This window comes from Erythrolamprus reginae, chromosome 1 (assembly GCF_031021105.1).
Source record: "Erythrolamprus reginae isolate rEryReg1 chromosome 1, rEryReg1.hap1, whole genome shotgun sequence".
NCBI lineage: Eukaryota > Metazoa > Chordata > Lepidosauria > Squamata > Dipsadidae > Erythrolamprus > Erythrolamprus reginae.
This window is the reverse complement of record NC_091950.1, coordinates 114,969,043-114,994,954: the sequence shown is the minus strand read 5'-3', so window position 1 is coordinate 114,994,954 and position 25,912 is coordinate 114,969,043. Positions and strand designations below refer to the sequence as shown.

Genomic DNA, 25,912 nt, shown 5'->3' with positions numbered 1-25,912 from the left:
GTCTGATTCATATTCATGCTTAATGAAGATAGGCCTTAATAATATTATTTCAGACAAACACAGAAGCTCATTCTTCAAACAAAGTGAAGCAAAGTGAAATGATACTAAGGTTTTAACCACAGACTAACAACCTGATAGTGATATTGTTTTTTAGAAAATCAAACAAAGCATTCTGGAAATTTCTATTATTCTGGAAACTACATTGTAAGAAAGAAAGTCACTAGATAAACTTATTAAATCTATATATGTCAGCACAATTAGATCTAAATTGCAAATTTAGCCTCTGACACTGTTACTAATTTAAGAACATTGTAAGAGGGGAAAAAAGCATATTAATTGCAGGTTCTCACTATGATTTTCTAAATGTTGATAGAAGTTAAATTATTCTGCAGATTCATTATTTTGTGGAGTTCTGTGCAATAAGCAATGTTTGTAATAAGCAAAATAAGCTGATGTATGAGACTTAAAACAAGAGCTAAAAAACAAAGTAAAAAAGTAAGAAATTGAATTTTTAAAATTTCTTTTTAAACCATTTTGCAATATTTTGTCCACATGCGGAAATAGGGAATCTATATATTTCTTTATTTTTCTTTTAAAAAATTACTTATAAGTTGCCATTTATTTATAAATCTCTGGAGAAATATAGCCATTACAACTAATTCAGCAAACCAACTATAAACATGAAAGTCTGTAAGCATGAAATAATCAAAGTAATCATCAGCATGAAATTAATGTGTGAAATGAAAACGTTCTCCATTAACAAAGATCTCAAAATCTACATCAGGGGTCAGCAACCTTAAACACTCAAAAAGCCATTTGGGGCCATTTTCCACAGAAAACAAAACACCAAGAGCCACAAAATCTGTGTGGGTGTGGCCAACTTGATGTCATGCACTCCCACCCAGTCACATGTTCCACTTCTCTTCCTTCCTTCCTTCCTTCCTTGCTTCCTTCCTCCCTCCCTCCCTCCCTCCCTCCCCTCCTCTGTTTTTACCTTCCTTCCCCCTCCTTTGATTTCACCTTCCTTCCCCTTCTTCTGATATTACCTTACTTCCTTCCCCTCCTGATTTCACCTCCCTCCCTCTTCTTCCTTCCTTCCTTCCTCCCTCCCTTTTCTTTCTCTGCCATCCATCTATCCATCCTCCCTCCCTCCCTCCTCTTTCTCTCCCATCCATTCATCTTCCCTCCCTCCCTTCTCTTTCTTTTCCTTCCTTTGTTAAATAAATAAATACTGCTTTCTGAGTTCTACCAACTTTATTAGATCTCAAATTCATATAGAGAGATGATCCTCTTTGTCCCTCACTTCCGCTTGTGGCTGGCTCTGCTTCTCTTTTTCTCCCCCTTTCTCTCTCATCTCTCCCTTGCATACATGCACCCAAGCAGGATGCCCTCTTGGGCTGGGATCACGGTGGCAGCAGTGAGGGTGACTCCTCTTCCTACTGCCACCACTTCGCAGCTGATACCCAATTTGCGTGAACAAGACCAAAACTGATTTTGGTCCAAGTAGATATTTGGGCGACAATTTCATAGAAAAGATATCCAAACCCAAGTGTGTTTTTCTGCACCAGTGGTTTTCAGCCTTTTTTTCCACCATGTACCCCTTTTAAATATTTTTGTGGTCACAGGATCCCAAGAAAGACTTAACTCAAAATCATAACATTTCTTCAAATCTTTGCAGGTCGCCCCAGGGGTCCTCTGATTACAGGATGAGAACCAGTGTCCTTACACAATGTATAGTTTCTACTGTTAGTAATGAAGCTGTATACTGTATACTTCTTTGAAAAGAGTTTGTGAAAGCAGATATGAAGCATCTCTCTTTGAATCAACCAATTAGCTGAATTCTTTTTCATGCTTGCATTGCTGTTTTGTAAACTGAACTTGACTGTCTCTATGCATATGTATGCTCAGCCTTCAATTTTGCTGGCGGATAAGTGGAATAAAATGAAATTTCAGAGGAACTTACAATGAAAAAAGGCATGTTTATTGTTTCAGATAAATGTTTCATGCACGCTATCTTGTAAAGCGCTTTTTCTTTCTTAATGTTTACAGAATACTAATTGTCAACCAGACAAGAAGCCCCCCAGAACATATTTAGGCAGAGAGGGGAAAACAATCTTTTGATGAAAAGGTTCTTTATACTTTGTTACAAGAGTCAGAGAATGAATTCGAACAATATATTTGGATGTGTTAATTTTGTGTGTTCTTCCTTCCATTTCTGTGATGTAACTGTTATAAAGCTTGTTCTAGAGCAGTATAGTCTGGGACCATTTCAAGGTCAAGTATTTTAACCTATCTCAGTTTTAATTTATAACATAAAAAATATTGATAGATATAATCCACAAAAATCAAAGCTCTTTGAGGTTCTCAATCATTTTTAAGAATGAGAGACCAAAATAGAAACATAGAAACATAGAAACATAGAAGACTGACGGCAGAAAAAGACCTCTTGGTCCATCTAGTCTGCCCTTTTACTATTTTCTGTATTTTATCTTAGGATGGATATATGTTTATCCCAGGCATGTTTAAATTCAGTTACTGTGGATTTCCCAACCACGTCTGCTGGAAGTTTGTTCCAAGGATCTACTACTCTTTCAGTAAAATAATATTTTCTCATGTTGCCTTTGATCTTTCCCCCAACTAACTTCAGATTGTGTCCCCTTGTTCTTGTGTTCACTTTCCTGTTAAAAACACTTCCCTCCTGAACCCTATTTAACCCTTTAACATATTTAAATGTTTCGATCATGTCCCCCCTTTTCCTTCTGTCTTCCAGACTATACAGATTGAGTTCATTCAGTCTTTCCTGATACGTTTTATGGAAACCGCTACAATAGAGTTTTCATTGCCATTCTCCGTACTGAAGGAGCGGGTCCAGCAGTCACATGGGTTGCTCATGTCCAATCCGTTGGAACTGAGCCTAGTGTTAAAAAAGCTTGCCGGATCCGCCCCTTCCCCAGAATTCGCTCAGTTCGCATATCCTGCGGTTGTATTGTGATAGCTCGTTCAACATTCTAACACCTTCCCTTCGATCTTTTCCTTCAAGAGTAGTAAGAATTGTTTTATCTTTATTATTTACTTGCACTAATAGCGCCAGCCGTTTGTGGCTCGGCTTTTTTTCCTTGGAGAAGTTGCGGTTTCGTTTTCCCCCGGCGGTTTTGCCGGTTACGATTCCTGCTGCCGCTTGTGGATTCTTTTAATCCTTTGGCCTGGAGGTTTTGGTGCAAGTATTGATTTATTGATTCCTTATTGTATTACTATTAAAGGGCTTAAAATAATACCTCCTGCGGAGTGAGACGCTTTCTAGTCTCCTGGACTTAGTCGATCGCTTCCCCTTTAAGAATTCTATTACGGAGCGATTTTTCGGCGCGAAGGCCTTCGCGCCCTTTTTAAATTTAGGCCTCTCGTGTTGGCCTCCTGCCAGCCGCGTAGGCCTCAGTCCACCGCGTGGATCCCGGAGTGGGCTTTGGGACGCTCAGGCTTAATTCTCCACCGGCTAAGCCTCCAACCAGAGTGCCTTGGTTTACTTTAATTTAAAAGTTTAGGGAGGCTGGCCCCGCTGGATTTGGGGACACGAACTCTGGGTTTGCCCAGATTGACCTCAAGTCTCAGCAGCTCCGAGGCCTCGGAGCAGGATCCATTCCTCTTGGGAAGTCCTTGAAATTCTTCTCCCTAATTATTCAGTTATTGGCTCAGCCTTGTCTTATGTTAATTGTCAGACTATGGCTACTTTTCCCAAGAGAGGCACAACTAAAGGTCCCAGAGAGGCCAGGCCTACAGGCGATGAGATTACTAGTATTCCCCAGGCCTCCTCCTCCTCTTCTCCAGGGGCCCGCCCCTCGACCAAGGTCACCAGGGCTGAGAAGAGAAGGGACCTAGCCCTACAAAGAATCCATGACAAATCAGCAAAACGTTTGAAAGTACAGGCCCAAGTACTCAGTAGTCAAGACCCCCCAGAGGCTTCTAGTCTGCCTCCTTCTGGGGTCCCTGTGTTATCTCTGGATGAGCCAAACCTAGACAGACCCCAGCCTAACCTATGGGGAATAGGTCCAGAGGAACCAGATATTATTGAAGATTCCCCCCAGCCAGGATCCTCCCAGGCCTTCAGGAATTCTTCTGCCATTCCTGCTGATATTTCTAGTTTACCTCCTGAATTCCAATCTATTTTTTCTGTGTTGTCCAAGGCCATTGATGCCAAACTCTCTACCATCAATGAGCTTTCCCTACCTCCTCCTCCTCCTCGTCCCTCCCGCCCCTTGGGTTCTTCCCCAGCGGTTAGAGCTCCTATTCAGGATGATTCAGATTCCTCTCAGGACGAATATGAGGATATGGAGGAGGATGAGGATCCCTTTCAAGGCCTCTCAGATGATGAGGAATCCCAAATAAAGGTTCCTTCTCCAATTACTATTTTTCCTTCTCAATTGTTCAAATCTCTCCTCCTCAAAGCTAGAATTTCTACGGGATTAGCGGCCCAGGAGAAACAGGCCTCCACATCCACTGATCCCCCGGAGGAAAATTTACCTTACTTCACAGAGGAACAGGAGGATAATGAGGTAATTCCTATGCCTAAATTGTTTAAAGATGCTTTACTTAAACAGTGGGATTTCCCAGCCTCTGGCCTTAATCCCTCTACCAAGGATAGAAAATTGTACAAACTTTCCTCTTCCTATGAGGAGCTCCTATCTTTTCCTAAACCGGATGAACCTGTCAAGATCCTTCACTCGGCGGCGGCTGTGCCAGGCGAAGCAGAGGAAGTCCTTCGCCCAGAGGACAAGCGGATTGAACAAATGCTCAAAAGAGGATTCACCGCAGATTCCTGGGCCATTAAAAGTTCTGCAGCGGCTTCCTTTTTCTCCAGAGCCATGCTTCTGTGGCTTCGCCAACTTCAACAGCATATTCCTCCCGATGACTTGAGAGGTCAACAAGACTTCAACAAGGTCTTTGCAGCTGCCCAGTACGTGGCCGATGCCACCTTGCAATCTACTAGATTTTCTGCTAAGTCTATTGCAGCTTCTACAACGGCAAGAAGACTCCTATGGATTCGCCCTTGGCAAGCGGGAGTACGCCAGAAGTGGCAGTTATCCCAGGGACCCTTAAAGCGCGACCTTCTTTTCGGTGATCTTCTGGATCCACTCCTCACGGAAACCACGGACAAGAAGAAAGTTTTGGGTCCAACCACCAAAAAGGCTACCAAAACGCAGTCCTTTCGTCGCCCAGGGCGCCAGCAAGACCAAGCGGCTTCCTATCAGAGATCTCCAGGTCAGTATTCCCCCCGCTTTCGTTCCCAAAGTAGGAACCCCAGGGGCAGAGGTTTTCGCTTCCAAAGGGGAGCGTCCTCTAACAGGGCTTCAAAGAAACCTAGATGGTAATTTTTCTTCTATTCCCATAGGGGGTCGCCTAGCCCATTTCGCCTCTAATTGGCGTCTCACTTCCAAGGACCCTTGGGTCATTGACACGGTTCAAACTGGCCTTCTTTTAGAGTTTATTTCTCCCCCCCCAAAACGTTTTATTTCTTGCCCTTCTCCCAGGTCCTCCTCAGATTGTAACCGTATGGAGGAGGCCATTTCTCACTTATTGTCCATCAGAGCCATTCAACCGGTTCCTGCCGGTCAGAAGGGCCTAGGTTTTTATTCCATTCTATTTATGGTTCCAAAGTCCTCCGGAGGTTGGAGAGCTATTTTGGATTTAAAGAAGCTGAACCTATTCATCAAATATAGAAAGTTTAAGATGCACTCCTTATCTTCTATTTTGGCCGCCATCCACACGGGAGATTTCATGGTCTCTTTAGACCTTACTGAGGCCTACCTTCACATTCCTATAGCCAAATGCCACAGAAAATTTTTACGTTTTTCCTTTCAAGGCAGGCATTTCCAGTATAGGGCGATGCCATTTGGCCTTTCCTCGGCCCCTCGGGTCTTTACAAAGCTCTTGGGATCCCTGGCGGCCTATATCCGGGCGTCTCCCATCCACATTTTATGTTATCTTGATGATATTTTGATTCATGGGAACTCCCTAGAGAAAGTGAAAACAGACCTTTCTATCACCATGTCAGTCCTTCAGGACCATGGATTTTCCATCAATTTTGATAAAAGTCATCTCCAACCTTCCACATCCATCTTACACCTGGGATCCATTATTAATTCAGAATCCTCCCAGGTTTTTCTCTCTCCCGAGAGAAAATTCAGTATAGGGGAGTTAATTTCTGGCATTTTATCAAAACCTTCAGTATCCATAGTAACCTTGTCTTCCCTTTTGGGGAAGATGGTGTCATGCATAGGCATCATTCCCTGGGCTCGCCTTCATGCTAGGGAACTTCAGTGGCTCCTATTACCCTTTCAGAGATCGGGGCACAGCAACTCAAATCGTCGCATTGTCATCCCACCAATGGTTCGCAGATCCTTCAAGTGGTGGAAGTCTCCGGCCATGGACAAAGGATCCCCGTTCAGGTGCCCGGATCAATTTGTCATCACCACAGATGCCAGTCTATCGGGATGGGGAGCCCACGCCCAGGGGATGATAGCCCAGGGCACGTGGTCCCCGGAGGAAGCTTCCAAGCCAATCAATTGGCTAGAGTTAAGAGCCGTTTCTCTGGCTCTGAAACAATTTTCTCCTCGCATTCCCAACCGGCACGTTCTCATTCTCACCGACAACATTGCCACGAAAAGCCATATCTGCAGACAGGGGGGCACGAGATCCAAGGCTCTCATGAGGGAGGCCCTCAAGTTAGGCCTTTGGGCGGAAAAACATCTTCGGTCGCTCCTAGCCGACCACATCTCGGGGAGCCTCAACGTCCAGGCGGATTGGCTATCTCGAGCAACGTTAGACCCAGGAGAGTGGAACCTCCATCAAGACCTGTTCCATCAAATCAGCCTCAGATTCGGTCTACCAATCCTGGATCTCTTCGCGACCAACGCGAACGCCCAACTCCCTCGCTTCTTTTCCAGATTTCCATCCCCGGGAGCGGAAGCAATCAATGCCCTCCGGAGCCCCTGGCCTCCAGGCCTACTTTACGCATTCCCTCCAATTCCAATTCTCCCGGACGTGATTCACAAGGTCCTCACCGAGAGGGCCCGGGTAATCTTAATCGCCCCTCATTGGCCCCGCCGGCCCTGGTTCGCGGATCTCCAACAGTTGTCCATCCTGGACCCTTGGCGACTCCCCGTTTCGGCGGATATGCTGCGGCAGGGGGCCTCATTCCATCCAGACCCGGAGTGGTTCCACCTCACCGCCTGGCTGTTATCAGGAGAGACTTAGAACTGCGTGGTCACGACCCCGATACAGTGGAGGTCATTTTGAAGGCCAGGAGGGCCTCGACCAATCGAATCTACGACCACACGTGGTCCAAGTTTCACCAGTGGTGTCTACAGGAAGGCCTCTCTCCCCTGTGCATTCCCATACACAGAATCATTTCCTTCCTTATGCAAGGTTTTCATAAAGGACTTTCCACCAGCACCCTCCGGCGTCATCTGGCAGCCATTTCATCTGTCCTAGGGGGCCCCCGCAGACAGCCTCTCCGATCCTTCCCAGCAGTTCAGGAATTCCTCAAGGGCATAGCCAACCTCAGACCTTCCAAGGTCCACAGGTATCCATCCTGGGATTTGCCACGGGTTCTCCATTCCCTCACGCAGGCACCATACGAACACTTAAAATCGGCGTCCCTCAGGTACCTATCCTTTAAAGTAGCATTCCTGGTGGCTATTACCTCTGCCCGACGCATTTCGGAGCTGGCTGCCCTCTCAATCAGGCAGGACCTTTGTCAATTCCATCAAGACAAGGTAGTCTTGCGACTGGACCCCACCTTCTTACCCAAGGTCAGTTCCATGTTCCACAGAACTCAGGATATTGTTCTACCTTCTTTCTCCCTCCAACGAGACCATCCTTTGGCAATTAGATGGCACACCCTGGATCTTATTAGAGCGCTGAGAATCTATATCCAACGCACAGGACCCTTTCGGAGGTCAGAAGCACTTTTTATAGCCTATCACCCCAGAGTTATGGGTGCCAAAGTGTCTTCAACAGTAATAGGCCGTTGGATCAGAGGGACTATATCTAAGGCCTATGAGTCGGCCTCCCTCTCAGTTCCAAGGAACATCACAGCGCATTCCACCAGGAGCGCAGCCACCTCGGCCGCTTGGGCGACTCAAGCCCCGTTGGAGGAGGTCTGCAAAGCAGCCACTTGGGCCTCGCCAAACTCCTTCATCAGGCACTACAAGATTGATTCTTACGCTTCAGCGGACGCTGCCTTCGGCAGAAGGGTACTCCAATCCGTTATCTCACACGATAGCAATCTAATCCCACCCTAGGGACCATCTATTGGGTATGTCCCATGTGACTGCTGGACCCGCTCCTTCAGTACGGAGAATAGGCGTTGATTGCTTACCTGAACGCCTCTTCTCGTACGGTGAGCGGGTACAGCAGTCACTTCCCGCCCTTGTATGTGTCTTCTTTACCTTCCTATAACCTTTCTTCCTTTAACTATAAGAGTTGAACACTACAGAGCTTCACAGCTGAGCCTAGTCTATGGATTCGCGAATTCTGGGGAAGGGGCGGATCCGGCAAGCTTTTTTAACACTAGGCTCAGTTCCACCGGATTGGACATGAGCAACCCATGTGACTGCTGTACCCGCTCACCGTACGAGAAGAGGCGTTCAGGTAAGCAATCAACGCCTATTTCATGAAATCCATTTTTCGCAATAGAGGAAACATAGTTTCTGCTGACACAAGAGTTCTATTCCTGATCAATAAATTCCAAAACCAATAACCAGTACCGATGCTAGTATTTCATGTCCACATAATAATTACTAAACTGCCACATTTTGCATGAGTTGCAGTCTTTGTGTCATCAATAACAATAGACCATTTTCTGTTTTCTAATATTTTGTGTGATGTTTGTGTTTTGTAGGTCTGCATAAATATATGCGTGTGTATATATAGGAACAAAACTAAACACAAATACAAATGAAAATATGCAACTGTATGATTTGACAAATCTTCATAATTGTTTTTGCTGTAGTTTTTGAATATTGCTGTACCAACCATATTTAATCTCTTTCCCAATATTCTCTCAAATATTAATAAATATTATATTAATCTATTCATTCCTCTACACAAAAATATATCTTGCTTGTTTTTGGACTGACTGATTATTTGACACTAATGTAAGAACTGAGAACTAGGGGATGATACAACATTCAATGTATTAAAAATACATTTCTGCATATGCAGGTTAGAAAAATTGTTTTGGTAGATAAGTTGGTAAGATGAATAAACCTGTACAGTGGTGATGATGATGATCTTCTTTGATGGACAAGCTTGTGCGAATATGTTTTTGCTCTTGTCATCCACATGAATGAAGTATTACTCTTTTAATAATTTGCCTCTAAGACCTAGAAATGGCACTTCCAAAATTGATATTGCCAATTATATTTCTAATATGAGTGTACCGCTTCAAATATCTTCATACCTACTTGACTCTTTTTTTTGCCTCAAAGGTTCTTTATGATCATTAAATTCACTATGAGGTAAATTTTGCAAAGCGATTGATAATATTTTTAATAGTCAGAACGCACAAAGATTCTTACATTTTCAGCCTGGGTGTGTTTGAGAAAGAGCCAGATACATTGATCACCCTTGTATATAGGCTAATATACACATATACACATTGCCTTGTACACATAAATGGACATAAATTGTGCAACTGTTTAGATTCAAAGGAGAATTTTTTCCCTCAGTGTTCAGGATGCTTATCTAACAACAACTTACTTAAGTTACTGCCTCTTTTGCTCAGATTGTGCAGCTGCCCTGCACAACTCCTGCTGTATCTCAGGAAAAGACATTAAGAACTAAGCGACAGATGCCACATTTATGTTCTCTGCGCTCCAAAACTCTTCAAAGCCAAAGCACTGCATGGTGTGTGTGTGTTTGTGTTTATGTGTGTGTGAGAGAAGGGGGGACAAAGAGAGAGGGGGTGGGAGAGAGAATATGAATATAATTAGAATAATACACAGAAATAGATTATTTCAATAGGACTTTTTTCCTTGTTCATCTGTGAAGGTATGTTACATGTCAGGTATATAGCCAGCATGACGCACCATATAGGGATGAAAAGAACACATATGTTGGTATTTTATTTATTTGATTTAGATGCCACCTGACTTCAATCAACTCTTCCTTTATTGCCATGTGTAATTCCTCATACTTTGATTCAAATTTACCTTGTGATAGAAGCTTAATAACTTCTATTTGCCAAAATAATTGATTAATATCATACATGGTATTTTCTGATCTTTATTTTTCTAATATTCAGTATAAAAAACCCAAAAAATATCCATTTGTGTATTACAAGGATCTCTCTTAGGTTGAAAAATTTCCATCTTGTAAGAAGTATCTACATAGTGAATATACCTAATTTGTTTAATGTGTATAATGTAATTTTAATGGGATCTATTATGTTTGTTTTAGGGTCGACCCTATTCCATACGACACCCCGAAACCAGCAGGCCACACACGGTTTGTCTGCATCTCAGATACACACTCCAGAACAGATGGAGTCCAGATGCCTTATGGGGACATCTTGCTTCATACAGGCGATTTTACTGAGTTGGGACTACCCTCTGAGGTCAAGAAGTTTAATGATTGGTTAGGTAAGAAATCACTGCATTTTGATGACCCAGATTAACCTTTGCTTTCCGAGTGTCACTTACAACCTCCTAATTGTGTTAGAGCTTTGAAAAGCATTCACCTTACAACCTTGTCATCTTGTTATATACCCGGTGCAACCAAAATATGATTCTGTTAATTAACATGGATTTATATGCCTGATCTTGTATTTTCACCAACATAACCTTTGCCTTTTGGCATCCCATGATGACAAAGGCTGAATAATTACCTGACCTAAAGTATACCTGAGGTTTAGACCTTTGCAAAGAAGGAATAATAAAAATATAACAGCTTTTTCTACTGTACTTAGTACTAAATATGGTTTGAAAAAGACTAAACATCAGGATAACACTAGGAGATGGATATATGTTTCAGATAAAGGGATACAGGCATAATATCTTGATAACTGAAAGCTCTTAAAGGAGCAGTGTTTGCAGGTCTGAATTTTATTAAGCATTTCCTAATAGCCTATTAGTAAGTGGGCCATTAATAAGTCGGTATATGGGTTCAACAGGTAACATAAGAGTCAGAAAAAGAGGCATATGCATCACTGACCTGTCTAAAATTTGAAGGCTGTGATATAGAGTTAGAAAACTTAGGGAAGTTATCTAGAAAGGGAAGAACTGAATAAGATGAAGATTAAAATGGAAATATGACTCTAAGAAAAATAATTGGTCTTCTAAATATTCTTGTGTAAATAAAATTGCATAATTATATGAAACTTCTTTCAGAGCATATCTCCTATACCTCCTATACCTATGATACACAATGATAAAAACAATAACAAATGTATGTTGTGTTGCCCTTCTGCACCCCAACATCAGCTGAAAGTATTCAGATGTGAGATTTATGGTCATGATGTCACAATGCACATTTTATCACTCCTCCTTCCTGAGAGGTGTCAGTGTTCCTCCACAATTTTGTATAGAGACCATGCTTCTAAAGGCTTGTAATGACATTTTTCAGATTATCTTGGAAAGCCCTAATGAAATAAATTATTATTCATCAAAAAATTGTTACAGCTTTTTTGTAGGGAAAAAAGGAATCTATTTGGATGAATGGTTTGAACTTTTCAGAATCCATTCCAATTTATGTGTTTAAAGCAATTTGATCCTGAATTGTCTCTGCGGTTCATTGCAATAAGACATTGTTACTCTTCACAGCTGCAGACTGAAAAAAGTAATTAATCTTCCCATCATCTCCAAGACTCTTCAAAGCAGGAGTAAGCTTCTGTGCTGCTGCTTCTCAGATTCATGGGCTATATTTAGTCTGATTCATATCAAACCATAACTCTGGCAAATAACCATGTTTACGTGTTTACTTATCACTCATGTTTTAATATAAAAAGTTTACAGTTTATTTATTTATTTAGTTAGTTAGTTAGTTAGTCCAATACACAATAATACACAATGAAGATACACTCGAAGTAAAATATATCAAAGAAAAAATAGAAGATAAAATATATGTCTATAGAAATAAAATATATCAATGATAGAATAGAAGAAAAGATATAGGGATAGAAGAGAAGATATAGGAGATATAGGAGAGACAATAGGACAGAGGACAGTGTGGTTTTGTAAATCATTTAAAATCTACCAGAAAACAAATTAGGCAAATAGTAGTCTTCAAGAAGTAAGCAGACTGTGTCCATCTTGAAAAAAAGCACCAAACAAAACAAAACCAAAACAGAATTATGAATGAATAGAAGAACTATTGATGAAAAGAACAATTATACATACCATAATATCAGTGTTCCAATATCTAAGGAACTGCCGCAAAGAAGAGAGGGATAAAGCTATACTTTGAAGCGCCTGAAGACAAAACAAGAAGCAATGGATGTAAACTAATCAAGAGGAAAACCGTCCTAGAACTATTTTCCTCACAATTAGAAGAATTAATTGGTGGAATAGCTTGCCTTCAGAAGTTGTAGGTCAGTGATGGCAAACCTTTTTCTTCTTGGGTGCCAAAAAGGTGTGCATGTGCACTATCATACATGCGTGAGTGCACACACCCATAATCCAAATCCCGGGGAGGGCGAAAACAGCTTCCCCCACCCCCTGGAGGCCCTCTGGAGGCCTGTTTTCCAACTTCTGGTGAGCCCAGTGGGGTTATGTTTTGCCCTCTCCAGGCTCCATAGGATTCCTTGGAGCTGGGGAGGATAAAATACCTCTCCAGTCCCCCAGAGGTACTCTGGAAGCCAAAAAAAACCCCTCCCAGAGCCTCTATGTGTGCCAAAAATCAGCTGGCTGGCACATACATGTACGTTGGAGCTAAACTAGTGCAATGGCTCACATGCCAGCAGATATGGCTCCTCATGCCACCCATCACTGTTGTAGGTACTCCATCACTCGAGGTTTTAAAGAAGAGATTGGATAACCATTTGTCTGAAATGATATAGTGTCTCATATTTGAGCAGGGGGTTGAATTAAAAGACCTCCAAGGTCCTTTCAGCTCTTATTCTGTAAATTACAGCTGATGAAAGAACTGTAGAAGATTGAGCAAGAACAGCTTCAAGAAGCTGGTTCCTTCAAACAATATGCATACTTGGAGGTCCCAACAATCTTTCTGAACAATAATTATTTTAATTCATGCCTAAAAACAGCAGGAAAGGCATAATTCCCTAAATTACTGAAATCCAACAAAGTTGAATTTAAAGATCAGAGTCAGCATTCATGTGAATTTTGGAAACTAACTGAGAACCAGTTTGCCCTAGGTCAGGAGTAGACAAACTTAAATATTCAAAGAACCATTTGGACCCATTTCCCACAGAAAAAAAAAACACTGGGAGCCACAAAACCTGGGTGAGTGTGGCAACTCGACATCACTCACTCCCACCCAGTCACATGACCCCGCAGCCACGCCTACCAAGCTGGTCATTAGGACAGAGAACTGGGAACCACAAAACCCTTTTCTCTTGCTCCCCTTCTATCTATTTCTCTCTCTACTCCTCTCTATCTGTATCTGTGTCTCCCTCCCTCTCTATCTCCCCCTCTTTCTGTATCTCTTTCCCCCTCTCTGTATTTCTCTATGGTTCTTTCCCCCTTTCCCTCTCTATCTCCCCCTTCTTCCAGCACACTTTATATAAACTAGCCCCTTTTACAATATGACTTATAACAGGTCATTTAGTGACTGTTCAAAGTTACAACAGCACAAAAAAAAGTAATTTATGACTGTTTTTCACACTTAAGTCTGTTGCAGAATCCTCACATGATCAAAGTTCAGATGCTTAGCAACTAATTCATATTTATGATAGTTGCCGTGTCCAGGGGTCATATGATCCCCTTTTGTAATCTTGTGACAAATATCTTTTTAAAAAAAATTCCTTCTTTTATCATAACCAAAAACCTCTAAAAATATCTTTAGGTATGTAATCAAACCTGTTATCTCCATGTTCATTAGAATATCATTATAATTTTTTAATAATTGGGATTTTATATATTATTTCAATACAATTGATTAAATCAAACCTCCATATGATAAATATTCAGTTTCAAAGTTCTATCAGCCAGAGGAGATGGCGATTATCCTGGCTCGAATCCACTTAGCCCCCATTACCGCAGCAGTTCTTTCAAGAAAGCCCATTAGCCGAGAAGCGAGCGAGCGATTCGGGAGTGAGCGGTTTTGCACAGGTTCAAAAACTTCTGCGCGGAAGTCCTTTATTGCTGCAGCAGAGGAGGGGACCGCGGTGGCAGAACAGCCCAGGAGGCCCTTCTCTGCTGCAGCGGGTCCTCCAAGACCCTCCCCACAGCGCTTCGGCCATGCAGATAAGAAGGGGAACCCTCGCCCAGCTCGGTTGAGGCAGGGGCAGGCAGGAGCCAATCAGTTGCCGCCTCTCTCAGAGCGAAGCTGTCTCAGCCAGCCCTAATTGTCCGGCAAGAGGGGGCTCGGATCCATCGGCCCCCACTCCAATCTTCCACCTTTGGGGGTATCTTCGCCTCTAGTTATTATAGTCAGAATGATGACCTTTGGATTCTGCTTTGATTCCCCTCGGCTGCTTCGTTTTATGTATGGTTTGTTTGGGTTGTATGAGTGTTTTTAATTAAGGGTTTTTAAGTGCTTTGTTTTTAATCATTGGATTTGTATTTTGTATTCCTTTTGTGAGCCCCTCCGAGTGTCCGGAGAGGGGCGGCATACAAATCTGATAGATAGATAGATAGATAGATAGATAGATAGATAGATAGATAGATAGATAGATAGGATTGATTGATTACATAGATAGATTAGACAAATAGACAGACAGACAGACAGACAGATAGTATAAGGGCAAACTAGATGGACAATGAGGTCTTTTTCTCCCGTCAATCTTCTATGTTTCTATCCCATTTGAACTAGCTCCACATTTTTAGCTAAAATTTGCTTTTGCTGGGACTTTCAATATTGATTTTAATTTTGTCCTCTGGAACAAGCAGAAACCAATTTACTCGGTAGTCCCACAGGTAGTTTTTCAAGAGGAAATTGGAGTTTCAGGTTTTTTTTTGAAGACTTTTTGCTTTTTATGCAAGAAGTTTCTTCAGCTGTGACTGGATGGTGGGGAATGGAAGGCTGATTATTCGGAGCTGAAGAAGCTTCTTGGATGAGAAGTGAAACATCTTATTTATTTATTTATTTATTTATTTATTCATACAAATATAGTATTGTATTGTAGTATGTTTAACATAATATAAGTATAAGGTAGAGATAGAAAAGATAAAAAGACATTAGGACAGGAACGTTAGGCACGAATGTACACTTATGCATGCCCCTTGCAGACCTCTTAGAAAAAGGTCTATTGTAGATAATGTAAGGTTGAAGATTTTGGGATTGCGGGAGGAAACAACAGAGTCCGGTATTGAATTCCAGGCATTGACCCCTCTATTGCTGAAATTATATTTTCTGCAGTCTAGTTTGGAGCGATTTACATTTAGTTTGTGTCTATTGCATGCTTTTGTGTTGTTGTTAAAGGTGAAGTAGTTCCTAACAGGGAGCAAATTGTGATGTATGATTTTATGAGCAACAGTTAAATCAGTTCAGAGGCGGCGTAGCTGTAAATTTTCTAAACGTAATTGAAGTCTGGAGGACTAAGGTAATTTGTTGCATGAGGAGGAGTGGAGGACTCTTCTTGTGAAGTATTTCTGGACTCCTTCAATTGTATTAATGTCTGTTATGCAGTGTGGATTCCATACAGGTGAGCTGTATTCAAGAATTGGTCTGACAAATGTTTTGTATGCTCTGGTTAGTAGATCGGTGTTTCTAGAGAAGAAGCTGCGTAGAATAAAGTTTGTGACTCTTAGTGCTTTTTTGGCAATGCTGTTGCAGTGGGCTCTGGCACTTAGATCATTTGAAATTAGTACTCCAAAGTCTTTGACTGAGTGAAGGTCCTCTGCGAGTTCAGTTTGTCCAAGTGTGTATTTAGTATTCAGATTCTTTTTACCAATGTGTAGGATTTTTACCAATGTGTAGCATTTGTTGAGGAGTTGCCAGTTGTTAGACCATTCAGCTACATGGTCAAGGTCCTTTTGAAGGGTAGAAGTATTATCTTCAAAGAAAAAGCAGAAAATCCAATTGCATCTTGAAAAAGCACCTTTGGGGCAACCATGAGCTGGATGACTGAGAATCTCCATTGAAATTTACTCAGTAGTTTTTATGATAGTCTCTCCCCTCCCCCTTTTAAGACTTCTGGCATTTTCTCCTTTATTTTCTCTTTTCTCCATAGTCTTATGTTCTGGCAGCAAGATGTAGAATTTTGAATTAATAGATGTGCATTTGAAATGCCTGTTTAAGAGGACTGAGTTGGTCAAATTGTTTAAGACTTCATCTTCACTGTAGCACATCCTCCTCAACTTTTATTTTCCCCCCTTGTTATCTAACCTTATCTGCCTGCATTTTGCCTTGTGGTTTCTTTTGTGAAGTAACTATCCGCTAACTGTCTTCTCTCTCTCTCTCTCTCTCTCTCTCTCTCTCTCTCTGTGTGTGTGTGCATTTACTCCTTGACTGATAAATTTTTATTATTGGTTTTTCATGAAAGTCATCTGGGCTTGTACACTGCCTGACCTTTGTGGTCACTTCGTGATTACACACGCCTGCTGGGGTAATTTATTCACTTTGTTTTGGTGTGAACATATCCCAGGGGTCTTGTAACTGCTGTAATCACTTGACCCCAGTGACTGTTAAATGTTTTAAACACAGTTATTTTAAATTTATAATTGTTTTCATTAAAAATCCCTTATAGTAACTTAACTGACCTTGCAATAAACCGAGCACTATAGACTGAGTCAAGAGCTTTTTTTTTTTGCTATGGCTAGTGTACAATACACATGTTTACTCATTGCACTCAGTTGTGTATAGAAGCAGCAAAACTCTTAACCTACAGTATTGCATTTGGGTATACAGTAATTGTTGCAAATACGTATTAGCTATTTAGAACTGGATGATACTACTTGCAGTTTGAAAGAATCTATAATGTAATCTAATGTAAATTACAAGGGACTTTGTGTGGATAAAATGTTATTTAATTTCAAAGATCATATGCTGAGGTCCTTTATTAACTCCAAAATACCATAAAAAATATTTTCTGTACAATTGGCTTCCTGAAGTTATCTTTATCAGGGTTATCTCTAACCTAACCAGATATGTCAGGATAAAATGGATCATTTCTGCAACAAATTTTCATATCACAACTTTTAGATTAGATTTTTTTAAATATTTATTAGATTTGTATGCCGCCCCTCTCCAAAGACTCGATTCAGGTTTGTTTTTTTCCTGAATTGCATGTTTGTTTACTTATTTGTTGAATTGCCCATCTTACTATCCAAAGTGACTCTGGTTAGTGTTCTCTTTTCTTTCCTACCACATCATTTCAGAATTGGCCAAAGAAGTACTTGATCTGCAAATAATATCTTCTAAAACCTCACAGCTCCACTCCAACTCGGTTGATACTCCTGCTGAAAATAAATATTGCCATTGCATGAGCCAGTCCTGAACTTTTTAGATTGTTACTTTCACTGCATGGAGTATTACTTGAAGTAATTTAGATTCAAACTCAAGTACTTTTGCAGGACAGCTGTTTTATGTACAAAGAGAATGAATATGCAAAACGAAAGTACCATACCAGTGTTCCTCTTAGGATACACTTCCTCAACACATCCTCAAGCCAAACGTGATTACAGATGTTTGTATGAAAACATCCCTGTAGTTTTCTCTGCAATACAGAAATAAGAAGTAAGTTCTACATGCTTACTCAAAGTTGCTCAAATAACAGGAAGTTTATGCAGTTACATTTTCAACTGGGGCAATACTGAATCAAGAATCAAGTTGGTTTTCATTTTTCATTTTAGCTTGAAATTTAGAAATATCATTATCTTTCATTATCTTTGGGCATAGTGTAATTGTATTATAAACATTTATATGAATTCTAGTAGATGTGTGTAAACCTTTTATAAAGACTTGTAAAACTTGAGTAAATTAAGGATAATGCTGTTGAGCTTTTCTGGATGTCTGCGTGTGACAGATTTTATTTATTTATTTAACTATTACTACTCTTTTGATTAAAATGTTCAGCTTGCATGTTTATTTTAGGAGTAATGCAAAGGACAAACCAACTTTCAAAATATATTTTAATTGGGCATCCAAAAAATCAGGGTTGGTTGAATTTTTACTAATCTAAAATCTGTTCTTTCCCTCTACAACATAGCATGTTTATTTGGATTTGAAAATTACATTAGATTTATCTATACATTAAGTACAGTATACTTAATGGGATTTATTATTGACCAAAGGAAGGAAATCACATGTGTACAGGTTTCATGTTAAAAGAAAAACTAATATATATATTATAAATTAGTACTGTAGTCTTCAATACATAATTAATTTTGTATTATTCATTTTAATATTTTGAATTGCATTTATTTTTACATACGAAATACAGTATTATGTTCTAATAGAGGCATATACAATTTCGTTAGGATCAAAGGTCTAACCAAAGTCTTACTATAACAAATATATTTAAGGCATTGTAGAACTGCATATTTCATTTATGGAAAATGATGTAGAATCAGTGTCTGAAATTGTGTGGGTTGCCCAGAAATGAATTAAGAGAATGTTAAAAAAGAAACTGCACTTCAGAATAGCATATCTACCTACTTTGTGCTGGATTTTTTTTAAGTCCCTATTCACAAAAAAGAAAAAAATATTTTATTGTTGCAATATTCTTAGTTGAATATCTTAAAATGAAATAAAAGCCCTTTTTAAAGCAGAAGTAGTTTTATTTGTTTTTTCCATTTTAGAGCTTACCATCTGGCACTTAATTTTGCATCATATTGTTTCATTTGTTGTTTCTGGAATAAAGATTTGTTATAAAGATTCATTTTCTACTACTTTTGCATGTTTTCTAAAGCTGTGATTGAACAAAAATGCTGATTAGGTTTAAATGTCCCGGTGGCCTTAATTAGTCTGGCAGCATCTTTAGACCTTCTTAGCTTTAGGACTAGATCAGGGATGTCAAACTCAAAGCTCGGGGGCCAATCTGGCCCATGCCCATGGATGCTTAGATCTGGCCCATGGGGCTGCCTTGGAAACAGTGAAGGACCAGGCTGCAGTTCCTCTGGCAGTGAAAACGGAGCTTGGGAGGGCTGCATATGGCTGGCAGAGGATTACAGGAGGCTGCTGCAGCCGAAAACAGAGCTCGGGAGACCGTTTTCTCTGTCAAAGCACTCAGGCTACCATAGTCACCACCAACAAGTGACGTTGAGTTGACCATGTCTACTCCAGCCACGACCACCCCAGTCCCTTGAGGTCAAACACAACCCTGATACGGCCTTCAATGAAATTGAGTTTGACACCCCTGGACTAGATGGAGGCTTTGAAGACCTTGCTGTCAAAATTGAAATATCGATAATAGAAGTATTTATGCACCCCAATAGACTAAACTGGTCTAATATTTTAAGATATAAGAATATACTGACATAATCATTGAAGTTAAAACCTCGTCAAGAATTAGAAAAACAAGGCATAAAACTGGATTGGTTTATGTATTTAGTTACAATCAAGATTTGAGAAAGACATTAAAACAGAAGGTATTAACTTACAAAAACCAGAATTAGATCAAATCTTCTTGCGTCAAGATGTTAACTTGATAAAAAAAATTACAAATACTTCTTAACGATTGAATTAGAATTCGAGCAGGATAAGGAAACAATGATAAAATGGATGAGAAATATAGGATATACAATAGACATAGATTGTTGGCAGCAATTATGGGAGAGAAATTATAAAATGACAATGTCAACTGCATTTAAGGAAAATATGTATAAGATGTTTTATAGATGGCATATATCACCATAAAAGCTAGCGAAAATGTTTCAGAATCTGACTATGAACTGTTGGAAATGCAGCGAGTTACCTGGCTTATTCTATCACATGTGGTGGACTTGTCTGGAAGCACGTAAATTTTGGACACGAATTCAACACTGGATTCAGAAGATTTTAAGAAAGACTATTGATCTTAGATCTGAGATATACCTTCTGGGTATTTTGCCAGATAATTTTGATAAAGAAGAGACATATTTAATTATACATATAATTACAGCAGCTAGGATCGTATATGCACAATGTTGGAAATTGAATAGGATACCAATGGAAAGGGAAGTTTTGAGAAAGGTTATGGATTGTGCAGAGATGAGTAGATTGACTTTGAAACTTAACAAGACTTGGATTATTATACAATTTGGGGGAAGTTTTATGATTGGATAGAAAATTAAGAGATACATTATGTATGTATTAGTAATTGGTTAATTTTGGAAAAATTGAAACGAGAATTTGATTCAAGCTTTGCAAGCCAGATGGCAAAGATGAGAAATGGTGGTAGCACTATATAATGATATAACACAAAATTTACTTATTGTTTAAATTTAAACATGTAGAACTTTATTTTACGATGTAGGTGACATATTATGAATAGTTTCTTTTACTAAAGATACATATGTATAGAGAGAATTTTTAATTAGCTATATGATACAAGATTAAATTTAGATAAAAGAGATTTTATTCTTTACATTGTTGCAACCTTTTGTAGCAAGACGGTGAGGGAAAAATGTAATTTAGAATTTTAAGAATTGCTAATAATGTATAAAATTAACAGAAAATTTTATACGGGGAGAGATAAGACCCTCCATGGAGCAAGTAATGAGAAAAGAAAAGTTTGTATATGATTGATTTTAAGCATTGTTGTTGTGTTTATACAGTAGTCCCTCGCTATACCGCGCTTCACCTACTGCGGCTTCACTTCATCGCGGGTTTCTGAGGAAGTCGATCGGCAGATTTAAACAGCCCGCCGAACTCGATCGGCAGGTTTTTTTTTAAAAAAAAAATCTAAAATTGTAAATACTGTATTTAAATACTGTATCTAAAATAAATACTGTGTGGGAAGTGTTTATAAACACTTAAAACAATGAAAACTTACCAAACAATTACAATATAAATACTTAAATAAGTACTATCAGTCGATAAATTCCCCATCGCGGATTTCACCTATCGCGGCCAGGTCTGGAACGTAACACCAGCGATAGGTGAGGGACTACGGGACTACTGTAACTATATAGTATATTGTTTTATTTCATGGTGGAGAAAATAAAAAATCTTATACCAAAATTGAAATATTTAATAGACTTTATTTAATATTTAATATCACCATAAAAGCTAGCGAAAATGTTTCAGAATCTGTCGATGAACTGTTGGAAATACAGTGAGTTACCTGGCTCTATCACATGTGGTGGACTTGTCTGGAAGCACGTAAATTTTGGACACGAATTCAACACTGGATTCAGAAGATTTTAAGAAAGACTATTGATCCTAGATCCGAGATATACAGTAAGAATGGAACAAAAATATTTGTTTAATTTTATTATTTCTTAACTCTCGAAAAATCTATATTTGTCATTCTCAGGAAATTTCTCCCAAATTTAAACTCCATTGTTTATATTTTAAATTCCACTAAGAGATTGAATGCATGTAATTCTGCGCATTCAAACATTTGTATGTTCAATTTTGATAATATTTGTTGACTATCAGTGCTCATTCAAAGCTATAAATGCAGCGCTGTAACGTGGATTCAATAACTTCCTAATAGCATTGTAACTGTTTTCATCCACAAGAAGTTCCATCCAATGTTCCCTCTAAATTTTTTTTGGTGGGGGCGGAAAAGTATAGTGTCTGAGTGGCATAGAAAAATAAATAAATAAATAAATAAATAAATAAATAAATAAATAAATCTCTTCTTTCCTCTTCTCTCTCCCTCTCTCTTGCTTTCTCTCTCTCTTTCCCTCTCCCCCTCTTGCTCTCTCTCTTTTTCTCACTTTCTCCCTCTCTATCTCGCTCTGTCTGTTGCTCTCTCTTTCTCTCTCTTGTTTCTCTCTCTCACTCACTCATTCTCTTGTTTTCTCTCTCTCTCTTGCTTTCTCTGTCTCTTTCTCTCTTGTTTTCTTTCTATCTCTCTTGCTTTCATTCTCTCTTGCTCTCTCTCTCTTGCTCTCTCTCTTTCTCTTTCTCTCTCTTTTTCTCACTTACTTTCTCTCTCCTCTCTTTCTATCTCGCTCTGTCTGTTGCTCTCTCTCTCTCTCTGTCAGCGAGGGGGCTGTGAGAGCGCATTCTCCGAGCGCTTCGGGGACGCCTGCCCTGCCTCTACTGCAGCCCCCTTGCTGACAGCCCGGGACGAAAGCGCTCCCAGCGAAGGGGTTGCAAGATGGGCGGGGCGGGCATTCCCGAAGCATGCAGAGAAAACCCTCTGCAGCCCCCTGGCTGAGGAGGAGGAAAAGCCGCAGCCGCCACTGCTGCTGCAGCCACCACTGCGGAAGAAGCCATGGGGAGGCAGGGGTGGCCGCTGTTCCCTTTCCTTCCACCTATGTCTACTGCCGGTGCCTCCCCGCCTCCCTGCGGGTTGGCAGGGGGATGGGGAGCGCGCGTGGCGCCTCTGCACTTTTGTCGCTCCTCGCCCCCAACTCCAACGCCTGGCTCCTTGCGCGACCTTGGAAAAGTGCGCGGGGGGTTATTTTTGGGCACGCGCCTGCGTGGGCACACACCTTAGAGTGAACAGTGGTTCCATCAGTAAGAACAATAAACCTAGACCTTTGGAAATTTCAGGTTCTTTTTTTCTGCCTTTAGTTGTACCTCCTTCCCAAACTCATCAAGCAAGCAGAAGGGTTGGATTATAAAGATCTTCCTTTTACTTCCAGACGTTCTCCAATGATATAGCTATCTTCGTGCTTCTTGATTTGTAGTGAAAAATAAATAAAATGTGCAGAAAATTGAGTGGGAAAATAGAGCCTCTTACGTTTATTTGTTGCAATGTGAGTCATAGGCATTTGAGGGTGCTGTGTTGCCAACCCCAATATCATGACTTAAAAAAGAAAATTCTAAATAGGCTTATTATGTGAATAGTTGTGAGAAAACAGCAAAGATAACTCTGTCTTTTCAGAAATTATTCAGTTTTTTCCCCATTAATGACAAATAAACATTACTATATGAAGAACTAATAGCTAAAACTTCATATTCCTTCAATGCAATAAATCTAAGGAAACACTCTGGATATCTTTGCTGGATATATGCCTACCTTGATATTCTTTTAGTTAAAATAAAATATGGAATAGTTTTTCTTCTCTTTGATGCAATATCATTTTCCAGGCACGATACAGGAATCAGAGAGCTGGGCTGACAGAGAAAGCAGTGCAGATTTTGACATAATGTGTAATGTTTAAACTTAATCTAAGAGAGAGACAGAGACAGAGACAGAGAGGTTAATAAACTATGGAGTTCAATTTAGAATTGGCCAGCAATGCCCCAGCTGCAACAACTTTTTTATTTTATGATGTATACATCCGTAATGTAAATAATGTGATGGATTTGTAAGATCTAGATTGCAGACAGCATTTAGTGCTTTATTTTTGTCCTCGTTCTTTCGTTTGGCTTAGTAGCAATTGTTAGTGAATGGAAGCATTATATTAAGGAAATGCTTTACTCAGTTGAATATTTCTTGGGCTTGTCTTGTGTGCTGGAAAATGAACTTTTTATGATCAAACAATCACTGAGCAAAGGTCTGGTTGAAACCATTTGCTGTAAATGCAGCTTGAGCTTCAAAACACTCATTTTGTCGTTTATTCACAGAACCAGGCAAAATACAGTGTCACCAAAAGCCAACATGCAGCAACTTATATTAATGCAAAGGTGGCAGAGCTTCACCATAATGTAATTATCCAGACTGGATGGGTTAATAAAGGTTCCTAGAATTGCTTCTTTATTTTCCTTATTGCAAGAAAAATGAGGCGCTTTTTAAAGCTGTGCTTCCTACGGACTATTAGCATCTTGTTTGACTTGCTAATTAATCCTTTGGTGCTGTTGGGCTGGCAGCCAGCTTTAAAGTTCTGAGATTCTTTTGTTTTTAATGCTGAATATGCCTGACTTTTCCCCTAGGGTCAGGGAAAGGAAAGTGATACCAATATATCTTTTGTTTTCTACTGGATTTCTTGAAAATCATTATAATTTGTGGAAATAATTTATTTTGAGCACGTTTTAAAAACCAGCGCTGTACAGTGGTGAGTTTTCTGGGAAAATTGTAAAAATGTTTCTTTCACATTTCAACACATATGTTCAGTGTTATATTGTAATGAATAATGGGAAATAAAAGTATTTGCATAGTAAGACAAAGTGATATTGCATGGGAAAATGTTGCCTTCCATAAGGAATATTGAAACATGCAAAGCCAAAGAATTTACAGCCAGTAGGCTTCACACATTTACAGCCTCTCGTTAGTTTTTATTATGTTACTATAACATTCAAAAAATTGTTTAAAAAACCCAGAACAAAACTAAAATAAAACTTGAAGGTCTCCCAAAGCAGAAGGTCCACTTGGTCTTGTTTAGGTTGAGCTGAAGCTTGTTCCACAGCTTCCAGATACTAGGATTCTTCACATATTGTTGAGATGGCCTGGAATGGAGATGTAAAGCTGACGATCAGGCTCAAGAGCCAAGTTATTTTCATCCCATAATTCCCAAAGCAGTTTGAAAATGACTTGTTCTTGTCTTCAGTGTTGCCAGCCATGAAGTACAATAAACAGTTCGAGAATATCAGTCAGTGAGCCAAAGAGTACCCATTCCATCTGAAGACAATGTTCAGGGCCCTGTCCCTCAAGTGCTCAAAGAAACAAAAATCTTGTTTATCCACCATAGGAAAAAAAAAACATAAGAAAAAAAGGAAATAACAGAAATTGCAACAGCCCTCAACAAATCCATGTTATGTAATGAGAAAGAAGGAAGAAAACAACAACAACCTATCTGAGTCAACTTACCCACCCCCACCATATTGCATTTTAAGAGATTTATTAAATAATGCTCACGCACATTTGCATACACATATAGTATATTTAGTAAATAATATACATTTACAATTCTGCAACCAAATGATTTTCCCAGTATTTCCAGTTCTGTTCTGCCACAGGAAAGCACAGAAGGGGTCCAGCAAATCCAGTATGTATTTGTGCTTCCTTCTATGGAATGGAATGGAATGGAATGGAATAGAATAATTGAATTGAATTTTATTGGCCAAGGCTGATTAAACACACAAGGAATTTGTCTTGGTGCATATGCTCTCAGTGTACACAAAAGAAAAGATGTGTTCATCAAGAATCATAAGTAAGGTATAACACTTAATGATAGTCCGAATACAAATAAGCAATGAAATCATATTAGGAACCAGTCAAGCAAATGGTAAGAATACAAGCAACAAAATTACAGTCACCATACAGTCATTTGTGTGAGGAGATGAGAGATGGAAACAATGATAAGATTAATAGTTGTGCAGACTTAATAAATAGTTTGACAGTGTTGAGAGAATTATTTGTTTAGCAGAATGATGGTGTTGGGGAAAAAATTCTTCTTGTTTTTTCTGGTATGCAGTGTTCTACAGCATCATTGTGAGGCTAGGAGTTGAAACAGTTTGTGTCCAGGATGTGAGTGGTCTATAAATATTTTTATGTCCTCTTTTTGATTCATGCAATATACAGATCCTCTATGGAAGACAGGTTGGTAGTAATTGTTTTTTTTCTGCAGTTCTAATTATCCTCTGAAATCTGTGCCTGTCTTGCTGGGTTGCAGAAACAAACAGTTATAGAGGTGCAGATGACAGACTCAATAATTCCTCTGTAGAACTGTATTAGCAGCTCCTTAGGCAGTTTGAGCTTTCTGAGTTGGCGCAGAACTTTCTTTGTTGTGCTATTTTATGATGTTGTTGATGTTGG

At 39.7% G+C, this 25,912-nt stretch overlaps 1 protein-coding gene across 1 annotated transcript in view; it reads left to right on the top strand.

The window, feature by feature from the left end:
• MPPED2 (metallophosphoesterase domain containing 2) overlaps nucleotides 1–25,912 on the top strand; it is a 174,949-nt gene that overhangs the window by 45,165 nt on the left and 103,872 nt on the right. Inside the window, exon 3 of the mRNA XM_070762101.1 lies at nucleotides 10,456–10,637. Within this exon, the coding sequence (XP_070618202.1) occupies nucleotides 10,456–10,637 (182 nt within the window). The remainder of the gene's footprint in view (nucleotides 1–10,455; nucleotides 10,638–25,912) is intronic.